General features: G+C 38.6%; 1 protein-coding gene across 3 annotated transcripts in view; it reads right to left on the bottom strand.

Annotated features, from left to right (window-relative positions):
• LOC124773042 (patronin) overlaps nucleotides 1–12,590 on the bottom strand; it is a 399,845-nt gene that overhangs the window by 99,241 nt on the left and 288,014 nt on the right. For 2 of the 3 annotated variants that reach the window (XM_047249368.1, XM_047249370.1), the window contains 4 exons: nucleotides 10,182–10,351; nucleotides 9,055–9,159; nucleotides 8,421–8,548; nucleotides 636–1,040 (listed from right to left, as the gene is read on the bottom strand). In XM_047249368.1, coding sequence (XP_047105324.1) covers nucleotides 636–1,040; nucleotides 8,421–8,548; nucleotides 9,055–9,159; nucleotides 10,182–10,351 — 808 coding nt within the window. The remainder of the gene's footprint in view (nucleotides 1–635; nucleotides 1,041–8,420; nucleotides 8,549–9,054; nucleotides 9,160–10,181; nucleotides 10,352–12,590) is intronic. The other variant, XM_047249369.1, reaches the window with a different exon arrangement.

The following is a 12,590-nucleotide window of genomic DNA, read 5'->3' as shown; positions in this document are numbered from 1 at the left end:
TTGAAATCTGGAACAGGATTAACAACAACTTCATGCTTAATTTTTGTTCTATCACTGCGGTTCACTAAAGCTAAAAGATGGCTGCCAGAGTTATTTTTATTACGACATCTTGATGAGAATGAGTCACATGCACATTCATAATAGTTTACCTGTCTTGCGACAAAGATGTATACATCAGCGGTATTAGAGTCACAAGTGTTCAGGAAAGGAATATACATAGCATCGCAAACTACTGATTTGGTGTTGTTAAACACTACAAAGAAGGAAATAACTTATACTTCTCCTCCTACTAAGATTCCCTACACACTAACACTACACACACACACACACACACACACACACACACACACACACGCGCGTGCACGTAATAAAACATTTACTAGACTTTTTCATCCAACTTCTTGTGTATGATAGATAAGATTAAATTTGAACATTGGTATTTACACAGCCTGTGCTTTTAGAAAAACCACTGAAAATACTGGAACATCTGCAAACTCTCATGTAGCCCCACTGACTGCTAAAACACAGCATAAACTCCTGCAGAATGAAATATATCTTAAAAAATAGATATTAAAATCTGGAAGTGAATAGTTTCAATTATAGAAGCAAATTAAAAAAAAAAAAAAAAAAAGAACCTGGTTGTATCTGTCCATAAAGGCCGTTGGGGAGATTCCTTGTAGCTCACTAATTCTGGAGGCAAAACAGGAGCTTGTTGTGCCCAAGTGCGCCGTTGTGGCTGTGGTTGTGACTGCGGTTGTGTCTGCAGAGGTGAAAGATTTTGAAACTGCTGTTCATGAAGGAAGAATTGGCCATGGTGATGTTGCATGAGCTGCTGCTGCTGCTGTTGCTGCTGCTGCTGTTGCTGCTGCTGTTGTTGTTGGTGTTGATGCTGGTGCAGCTGCTGTTGCTGTTGGTGTTGGTGCTGCAGCAAGTCCTGCATCTGGTGTTGCTGCTGGTGCTGCACCAAATCCTGCATCTGGTGTTGCTGTGATGCCAATCTTTGTATATCAGCCTGGAGCTCATGTAAACTTGAATTCATCCTAAAACAATATTTTTTTCTCATTTTTAAATATTCCTGATATTATAATTATGTGACAAAATTGAAATTACTTCTTGCTTACATTTTTTCCAGGAACAACTGTTTCCTGAGTTACAAAAGTTTTTAAAACAATATATGAGTAAGGCTACAAATATCGTAAGAGCTAAAAAAAAATTGTGTATAACATATATTTAATGTTCTTTAAAAACTTTTGATTATCCACATACTAGTGTAGAGAATTTAGATGATAAAATTAACTTCAAACCCAAAATGAAATCCTATGTGCTTGACATCTCTTTCTACTAAATAGAAGGATTTCAGAAAACATTGTAATAATAATAATAATTGTGTGTGTGTGTGTGTGTGTGTGTGTGTGTGTGTGTGTGTGAGAGAGAGAGAGAGAGAGAGAGAGAGAGAGAGAGAGAGAAATTATGAAAACCATGTTAATGATATGATGAGAAGACAAAAGTGGTAAGAAAGAATGTTAAATATGTAAATTTGCACTTTGCTCTCCACACTGGAAAAAGGATGGAAAAGCAAGTTTGTCAGCTATCAGTATCTTTTATGTGCCTAGTAAATTGTCTAATCATAAACTGGACAGATATTTTTTAAAATATTTTACAAATAATCTTTTTCAACTCTTCCAGTATCCAGTGTAATTTGAGCAATGTTACACAGTAGGCTCAATTTTTAAAAAAAGCTGCAAGTAAACGAAGAAACATGTTTCATTATCCACACTGAAGAACTATAACATTTTTCACAGTGGTAAATTACTTTAAGAGCAAATCTGAGAACCATCACTGGAGAAAAACTGATGTGCTTATAGGTCTTGAGCTACACATTTTAGAACCCAAGTTTACTAGACTTTTTTTATTTGAATTACTGTTTCTGTCACATCTCTGAATATTTATAATTCCTCCTGGGGACACCCTGTGTATGTTCAATTATCTATCGTCATGCCTGGAAGTAAGAGACATCCTACCCCTCCTAGAATGGTCTTCCACATCCTACCCAATGTACATAACATTGTGGTCCATTCCTATGCCACTCCCATTCCTAACCCATTGCCACAGGGATCATATCCCTGTGGAAGACCCAGGTGCATTATCCCCCAATTACTCATCCAACAGATCCTCTTCTGGCCCTGTCACAGGCTTATTGTATTCAATCAGAGGCATGGTCACCTGTGAAAACAACAATGTCATACCAGTTCTGCCATAATCACAGTACAGAATCTAATGTGTGTATGACCACAAATTGGCTGTCCACCAGAATGAATGGCCACAACCAAACTGTGGCCAAGAACAGAGTTGATCACCCACTGGCGAAATATGCTGCTGAGCACAACATGCTCAAATTCAATGGCTGCGTCACAACCCATGACACCTGTATCACTCCATCCAGTACCAGCTTCATTGTCTTATCAATTCTGATGTTCTAGCTGACAGACGCTTATTGCTCACGGTCTAACTGATACAAGTATCTGTAGTAATAATAGCATTTTGTTCAATATATATATGCAATTAAATCTGGTAATATGGGTTTCCATCAGTAGTGAGTACCTATCCTGCATACGATTCAGTTAGATAATAACTAAATGTTGCCCTGGCCATTTTGTGTAGGCTCATTATTGTAGTGATGCCATTGATGACAAACTCCATAAAGTTCTTTTAACAGTCACATAATGCTAAAAGTATTAAGAAGAATAATCTCAATAAACTGAAAACAGTGTCTTTTAATATTTTCCAATTTATATAAGGCCAGAGGTACAGTTTTTTTATTAATAGTAATATCTATAAATGTGTACGCTGCCATTGCATATAGGCAGCTATCCTGGAGCATCAAGCCCCACTGAAAAAATAATTAAGCAATTCATTTAATGGATTATCGTGTAATATTAAAGAACAACTTTTAATCCATCATGAGTAAGATGGATGTCTTCATGTTGGGATACGGATGACATTTCTGGTGATAGCACCCTGAGAAAAATTAGCCGTGGCTTTTAACAAGCATTTCATACAATAGGAATAATGGCACAATTATCGTTGTATGAAGCAGTATTTAATTTAAATTCATTTAAAAAAATTATGCGATAATGCACGTCATGAAATCTAGTCCTTGACACTTCTACTGTTCTACATCTACATACATAACTCCAGGAGCCATCACATTGTGCATGAGGGAGGGTATATTGCACCACTATTATTCACTTCCTTTCCTGTTCCACTCACAAATAGTGTGAGGCAAAAATGATGGTCTATATGCCTCTCTATGAGCCCTAATTTCTCCTACCTTCATAATCATTATGCAAAATGTTTGTTGGCCACAGTAGAATCATTCTGCAGTCAGCTTCAAATGCTGGTTCTCTGAATTTTGTCAACAGTGTTCTTCAAAAAGAATCTCTTAGTCAGTGGTTTCCTTCACTCCTAAATTATTTACATTGAGCACATGAAATAATGAATAAGTTTCAGTTGTGATTGGATTCACTACTTCCTACCAGACAGAGCTCAACAAACCAGTCAACAATGTCCCAAGCTAAGCAAGGCTGTTTTTAGTCGATCATGTTGTTTGTAGGTCCATCTGAACATCATAAGCCCACAGTGAAACACAGAATGACCTGCAGAGAATCAACACTTGGTGCAAGATGTAGCAGTTATGCTTAACGTAAATATATGTACTATATTGTGCATAATTAAGTAGAAACAACCACTACTGTTTGATTACAAACAGAATAGTAAGAAACATACAGTGTCTGGGAGCAAACATCTGGAGCGACCTACGTAAGTGGATCGATCACATAACAAAAACTGTTGGAAAACAGAAGCATCACTAAGATTCACTGGAAGACTTTTTAGAAAATTTAAATATGACAATGGAAATTCCTTTGTGGGGTATGAATAAGTGAAGAGATAATGGTAAGAACTTGTTGAAGAAATGAGGTACTGAGCTGTCAGTAGGTACATACACAAGGCTGACAATGGTTTCGGTCTTTTTTATGTGCCTCAACTCAGGAGGTTAATTCATTCATTCATGAAGGAAATGGGTTACAAGACCTATGTTTGATTGTTTCTTTAGTATTGCTGGTTAATCTCTGTAATCATTATCAGTTAGCATTTATAAAGGAGATACAGAATATCCAAAGAGAGTGGGTACATCTAGTAAATAAGAGAATTTCAAGGCGAGGCTAATCCAAAGTCAGTGGAAAATGCTACAATTCTGCACTTGTGTTCCAAGACAAGCGAAGCAACATATTACTTCCTTCAACATGCCTCTCACAAGAGGACTAAAATGGGGAGAATCAGGTCTTATTAACAGTCTGCCTTCCCATGCACCATTCATTCATGAACAGAACAGAAGAAAGGGGGGGGGGGATTTGTAATGTGCCCTACTACTTGCTTTATTCTTTTTTACTAACAGAGCACTTTTTTGTTTCAACACTTCAATTATTTTTAAGAAAATAAAAAGTGCCAATGCTTCTATCTTTCATCTTGATTGAACAGTAATAAGATAGAAATGTCACAACTCACTGTCCTGCCATTTGGAAAAAATGTTCCCCAAACATTCGACCTACTGTATCAAATGAAAACAAACACATAACTGAGGTGCAGTTCATGTGTTTACATGTGCACTTTAAGCCCAACAGTCTGTGCTGTTTCCGTGATCAGAGCTATATAGACTTACACAATGTATACAACACTTGGGAGATGTGAATGTGGTTCTTGCTTATGGCAAACATTGCCAAGTTAGAGTGACAGTGCAGTTGTATGCTGTAAAGTGTCAATATTGTTAAAAGGTTTTAAAAAATTCAAGAAACTGGAAATGTGAAGAAAAAAAATTGCAAAGCAAAATAATAGCAACTGATAAGAGATATGCGAGTAAAATTTTAGCAATGGTAACACACAATCCACATGTCACTATGAGGCAGCTTGACTATGTGAGGGGGCTTAGCCACATGACTGTTCTGCAATACCACTTCCAAATCATTCCTTTTTTTCGCATTTTGCTTCATCAACGACTTTCAAAATCTGTTACAGTTCTCCAAAAGGCTTCTACGAAAACTACAATGTGAGACTGTGATTCTATGTAGCATACTGTTTACGCATGAAGCACTGTTTACCAACCATGGGCAAATCTAAATAACCATAAATATCTACAGTTCCTTACAGACATGCTTGTGCAGTTATTGGTACATATTCCAGTGGATATAAGGCATTTCATAAGGCATCAACATGACAGATGATGTACGTACTGGTGAGGTTAAAATATTTAAACTGCACTGTTGACAGTTCCTCAATTTCACATCAAGCTGAGAATAGAGATGAATGACACAAAAGTCAAATCCCACTGAACCTGACCATATCTGAGAATCAAGAAAACCAAGAGACAGAAGCAGGAAGAGGTGAGAGTGAGGTAAAAGTGTAAAGGTGGATGAGTTGACCCACCCAGAAAGCAGCTGGAGGTTGCTCCGAGACTTGTTAAGTGACGGGAGAAACACCCTCTGCATCTGACTGTGGCTTTTCATAGCCTCTTTTACAACAAAAAATGTAACTACACAGATGAGTTGATAAAATCTCAGAAAAGAAAACAAACATTGATGATGAGACAATAAACAAACAATAGATGTCAAAGAATAAGAAGAAGAAGAAGAAGAATTAAAAATGTGGCACCTGATCTGTAGAGGACGGGGCCCAGCCTCCGCAAATAGGCTCTTCACAGGGTTAATTCAAGAGGCACCTGTCGCAAGTTGGACTCCACAATGGTGTACTGTGTCCTTCATCCGCAACATTGAAGGTGATTCTGAGCCATGCACCAAGCTACCATAATCACGATGGGACAGGATCTGAGCTTTGTAGTGTCACAGAAGTTCAGAGTGGTCTGCTACCCAGCTGGTGTTACTGAGACAGTGAAGAGCACTAAGGTGAGACCAGCACGATTGCTTAATGTTGTTGAAGATGAGGAAGCCATGTCAATTGGGTATCAAAGTACAATCCCTGTAAGTGATAAGACTCTACCACATTGAGCACTTGGTCACTGACGTAGAGTTCTGGTTCTGGATGGACAGTATGACAGTGACAATAGTGCGTGATAGATGTCTTGGTGGCATAAAACTGGAAGCCATGGGTGAAAGTCCAGGCCTGTGCCTTTTATATGGCAAACTGCAGTCAGTGCTCAGCAACACCCCCAGTTAAGGAGCAATAGTCGACGCAAAAGGTTTCAGCACACAAGAACGGTGACACTGTAACCCCAAAGCTGCAGGTAGACCTTTGATCGCCACCAGAAAGAGGCATGCTCAATAAAGAGCTCTGTGTGACCCTGTTCTCTTGTTGGTGGTGAGTACTGTGGAAAGAACTAATTTTGAACTGGAAAGTACAGTGGGACAAGAAGTTCCAGATATAAACTGGGAGGGGGGCCCTTCAGATGCAGGGTAGCGAGAATGTGATGACACCATGTAATGTCATAAGCCTGTTGTAAGTCGAAAAAGATACAGATAAAAATGTTGATGCCAGGCGAAAGCTGACCAGATTACAGACTCCAGGCAGGCCAAATTGTTAGCAGTAGAATGGCCTCGGCAAAACCCGCCCTGGGATAAAGCAAAAATCCCCAAACCTAAAGGTACCAACACACCCATTGGCTCACCATGTGTTTGAGCAATTTGCAGAGAACATTTGTGAGGCTAACTGGGAGATAGCTGTCAATCTCAAAGGGGTGTTTACCCAGTTTCAGTACTGGGTCAGTCAGGCTCTCTCACCAATGATGGGTCAGGAATTCACCCTCGCTGCTCCAGATACAGTTGAATATGGCAAGGATGTGATAAGTGTTTGATTATTTGGCTGTGTGTGCGGTCTGGCCCTGGAGTTGTGTCAGGGCAAAGGGTGAGGGCACTGGCAAATTCCCACTCACTGACTGGAACACTATATGGCTCCAGGTGACATGTAGTAAATGGTAAGCGAAGTCATTCTACCCACTGTTTAACGACACAAAATGCAGGCTGATAATTCTCAAACAAAGAGGCTCAAGTGTAATGGAAAGCAAGAGGTTTGGTGACAGCATTTCGGGTCCATGTAGACAACACAGAGAGATAGCACGTACACCTTCAAGGGACTGGTGACCACAGAGACATAACATCTTTGCTCAAACCAATGAATGAGGGATATGTGGTCCAATAGTAAAAACATACCTTTCCCAGCATTCTTATATCTGTCATTCATGAGGTAGTGGACCGAGGAATGACGCTGTTTAACGGCAGTGAGGTGCAGCATTGATTAATGTCACTTGTTGCATTGCAAAGACCATCTACGACCTCTATTGGTCACGTTGATTTAAGGTGGCAAAAAGACACTGTCTTCAGAGGGGGTGGGGGTGGGGGAGGGAGGGGGGGTCATAAGGTAGAGGTGACTGCTACATCAGCTGCCAATAGAATGGCTGCAGTTGTGCTCTGGACAGTCACATCAATAACTCCATGTGGCAGGGTGTGAAGGGTGGTGGATCATCCCAATCAGCTTTGTAGAGAGACCATCTGCATGGACACCCTGGCGAATGATGCCGAGGGAGGGTCAGGACAATCTGAGAAGAGGACCTGGGCTGCAAGGGGAAAGATCAATAGTAGAATAAGATCCATGTTCTCCTTCTTGGAGGACTACTACTTGTACTTCATATCATTAGATGATTTTGCCTTTACAAGTGCTTGTCTGTCCCATATTCTGGGACAGAGGAGGAACATAAATCTTACAACCCGCAACCAGTGTCTGCTTCAGCCACTGGCTGTTATCTTGGGGCAGGTTAGCAGAGTCCTGGGAAGGGAGCATCCGAGGGGACCCCTTCCGGGTATGAGGTGCTGGAAGAAGACGTTAACTGGGGGTTAGGGACCGTCATCCAAAGTGGTAGGGAGTACACACTCTCAAAGGGGGTGTTGGTTGGTTGGGAGGAGAGGACCAAACTGCGAGGTCATTGGTCCTGTCGGATTAGGGAAGGATGGGAAAGGAAGTTGGTTTTGTTTTTTCACAGCAACCATCCCAGCATTTACCTGAAGTGATTTGGGGAAACAGGGGAGAACCTAAATCAGGGTAGGCAGATGTGGGTTTGAACCTTCATCATCCTGATGCAAGACCAGTGTGCTAACAACTGCGACATGTCAATTTGGCAGCTCTAAACATTAAAAATTACTAGAAATGACACTAACTTTGCCACACTGCCTGCTTTAACTTAACAAAAACCACTCCTTGATATTTACTCATTCTGGATACATTCAGGCTTGCTTGTCTTAGCTGGCGTATTCTGTAGAATGCATTAATGAATGAGGTGAGAGCTAAGATTGATCACACAAATGAATATGAGACCTACCAATAACATGAGTTCAAACTTTCAGATTAAGAGAACTTACTGTGCAATAGACTGCTGATACTGCTCCATATCCATATTTTCAATATCAGGAGTCTTCCTTTCTTCTATGTATGGTGCTGTATTGTCTAACCACTTATGTTCAACAGAATTAACATCTTCTGATATCTCCTGATGAAGGAAAGGAGAAATACATACTGCTATTATTTAACAAATAACATTTCATTAGATGTTTTTGTACACAATGACTAGTTCAGCTACATTAACATCTGCTGCAACTAAGAAACTAGGAAACAAAATTAAGTGAAATCAGACAAAAAACTAAATCTGTGAAAAGCAAACTGCCACATTTAAAACAAATAGACAGTTTAACTAAATAATTGCCTAACTTAAACATGTTATAAAAATGTTGATTTGTAAAGATTTGGAATTAACATTGTGTTAGTCATGTTAGTGGTGTTACTACAAGCAACAGAATAACGGCCAGAAATGTTAAGAAGGTAATTAGGTTCTGGGTATGAGTGGCAAGTAAAGAGGTGTTAGCACAAATAAAAGGAAAAAGTGTCAGACAGTGCTGAGAGGGGTATCTGTTCCACAGAATCAACACCATGAACTAAAAGCCTTATATTAGATGCACAATTGAGACTAGAGGTGCCAGTGAAAAATTACACCCATACCTGCAATGAGTAAGGTCTCTGGGGTTTAGCCACATTTTCTACCATGTCTCCATTTGAATCCTTTCCAGAATCTGAATCTGGAGTTTTTACAAGCGTGTTCTTGCCCTGAAAGCATGTCATGGGTTATCACTCGAAAAATCCCTACATATCTGAAACTATGTAGGATATATATAAAGGACATTTCTACATCAAATTTATATTCTCCAGGTTTACTAGTGACCCTAAGATCTGGTGAGGATAACACTTTAATTTAATGAGTGGTGGCCTTAGTGTTAACTAATTGTCTTGAAATTGAAGAGTTTTACGGTACAGGCCCAAATGAGCTTGTAGGATGTGCAACTTAGAAACTGACAATTCTGAAGTTTTGCCTTGTACAATTTACATTTAAAAGAATAATGTTTATTTCAATATATGGGCAAGAAACACTTTATTTCCACGATCAGCCATTCTTCGTTCCCTATACCTATATATGAAGGTCCAAATTTTTACAAATATATTACATAAGGAAAAATCAAATGAAGCAAAACAGAACCATCACCAAAAAGAAACAGTGAAAAAAATTATTGTTTATAAGCAGATAAATAAAGGAATAACAGTAGTTGTGACTTCCTTCATTTAAGAAACAACAAACTCAAATGACTTTTCCTTTTAATGGATCTGCTAACATGCTCCAGAAATTAACCAACACCAGATAAAAAAATATTTAAAATAAGAAATATCATAAAATATGAAGTATTACTGGATTATTAATTTAGTCAACATTTCATTTTCTTTCCAAGCTTCGAACAAAAGAATATGAAACAAAGTAAAAGCACATTAATGAGAAATAAGATATATTTTCACAGTAATTTTCAATCGAAATCATTTTAAAAAATGCTATCACAGGAATTCATGTAGAATACTGGTTTTTATTAAACTTTTATACTGTGCACTAATATTAAACAATATTGAAGTGCTTGCTTGAAAATGTTGGTTTTACTTTGATATACACTGCAGCACTTTTCCTAATCATGGAGCAGGAAACAAAATTATATAATCCTAATGGCAGCAATTCTGTGAAGCATGCAGCTTTATGAAAACCAATTTACCGCAACAGACAATAATTAATATAAAATTAAATAACCTACCTTTGTAACAGCCTGTAGGAATGCAGCCTTCCCAACCTTCTGTCGCTGCTTACTCATTACCAGTTCCATACGCCGCTTCTCACTCTCTATGCGCCGTCTTTTCTCTTCTAATTTCATTCGAATATTGTGTAACTGAGATGCCATTACATGATTATTTGAAGAAGTTTCTTCTGGAAAACAATATAACATATTTTTGCTATAAAAAAAGTAACTAGTGCTTTATTGATGAATTGGACAAATTAAGTCTTTTCAGTCAGCTAAATATATATCTTGATCAACTGTTTGAACCAACAAACTTCCTACCCACTACTCCACTATTATATCTAAATGGATTCGACCTAAAGGTTAATGTGAACATCTCAGCACCTTCTTGGTTGGTCTAATTGTGAACAGTATGCCCTAACATTCTTCTAATGAAAGAGCCAACTTGTGCATCACTGCCAACGATGAATGGCTTGATAACTGTCATAAATAAATCCTTGAACAAACAGATGACACCCAGCTTTGTAATCTACCACACACTAAAGAAACAACCAAACCTTATTCTTGTATGAGGGATGCACTAAATATTTACAGGTGTAGAAATGGAACAGCACTTGACCCATATTCAAAAATTGAGGAAAAGGTGATGTGGGAGGGGGGAAGGGGCGGGGGTGCGTGACGAAAGGTGAGGAGGGGAATGGAGGGTGTGAGAGAGAGGGAGGGGTTCGCAGTGGTTAGGACTGTGGACTTGCGTTCAGGAATAGTAGGGTTAAATTCTTTATCCTAGTTATCAAGACTGATGTTTTCTGCATTTTCCCAAATCACTTATGGCTAATGCCAGGACGACTTAATATTACAGTCACAAAAATTTTCTAAACCACAATTGTTCAGTTCAATCTTGTATGCCTTAAAACAACCATTTTCCTTGATCCACTGATAGTGATTGCTAAAAATCAGATGAAAATGATCTGAGAAAGGCACATTCAAGACTGCTTTTCCTCTTAATACATTTTAAGGAATACTTTTCAAATTTAAAAGTCTGTGACATCAGCATCACCTTTATCTACAAATTTGTGCAATGCTTTCAGTGTTGCTGAAGTTAAGCAAAGAGTGTATATACTCACTGAGCACTGTAGCTTTATATTACCCGTCAAGTATCTCGTGTAACAGCACAGTGATTTAAAGTGGATTCTGAGCTTGCTTTCAAAATTAAAGCGATTCTTAGAATGTTTATGGAGCAACCGAAGTGGAATTGTGACAAAGGAAAAAGGAAGGAAGATTGAGATTACCGTACCGTCAACACCGAGGTCATTAGAGAGGGACCACAAGCTTGGATTGTGTCAAGGATGAGGAAGGATATCAGCTGTGCCCTTTCAAAGGAACCATCCTAGCATTTATCTGGATCCATTAAAGGAAATAGTGGAAAACCTAAATCTGGATGGTCAGATGTGGGTTTAAATCACTGTCATCCTGAAATTGACACAAAGAAACAATGAAATTAAAACTAAAGTTGCAGTAATGATGACTTTTCAAAAGTGCTCAGAATTTTTGTTATTACCCAATGACCAAATAAAATTCACATTCACTTTAGACTCTTTAGCATGATGCATATGTATAGTGAACTGGGAAATGGCATTGATGTGGTACTGGAAAATCCTAGGTGAAATAAAAACAAAAGAAAAAAGTAGCCACTGAGTGGCACAGAGGCACATAAACATGAGTTGCAATATACTTCTAGCCCCTCTTGAGAATCATCAATATGAAATGATGGACAAATGCCAATTGTAGTGACAGTAATTTAGTCCATGAGGATGGTACTGAAAGCTTAAAATTAAGACTGCCCTGCAACTCTTGAGTATGTGAAAAATCTAATACTCTTCTTTCGAATCACCTCAAGCTAAATTTGTTGCTCATGTGACATCAAATGACTAGTCCACACCCGAAGACATAGCTATGATGACTGACCAATTCTGCTGTTACTGCTTCTCTACCATCAACGCAATAGTCCCAACCTCCTCTTGTACTGTTGGGTCCACCTCTCATATGGTATCCAGTGGTGAATTCTGCATTACATAGAAGTATCCGGATACTTCTGATCAGATAGTGTAGTGCTCATACCAGCAAAGTTCACTGGGTGACAAAAATTAGTTGGAGGTGCACTGAGTCAGTTACATGAAAGTTTAGAAAACAGGGACAGTAGGCACCTCTGAAAGCTCTCCCATATGGGTTGTGATACTCAGAGAGAATGTTACGAGACTGTGCACAAAAGAGATATTTATAAAATTTTATTCAGCTTAAAGATAAAAAGCCAATTTAGTACAACATTAGAATACAGTTGATTAACTTTCTCCTGTTTCGATGACAAGCACTAAAGGATTGATAATGTAGTTCCACTCTTTCAGAACTCTTAAGGGGGGAAGAAAAGAA

Source organism: Schistocerca piceifrons, chromosome 2, assembly GCF_021461385.2.
Source record: "Schistocerca piceifrons isolate TAMUIC-IGC-003096 chromosome 2, iqSchPice1.1, whole genome shotgun sequence".
Classification (NCBI taxonomy): Eukaryota; Metazoa; Arthropoda; class Insecta; order Orthoptera; family Acrididae; genus Schistocerca; species Schistocerca piceifrons.
Note: the sequence above shows the minus strand (reverse complement) of the source record. Positions and strands in the feature narration are given on the sequence as shown.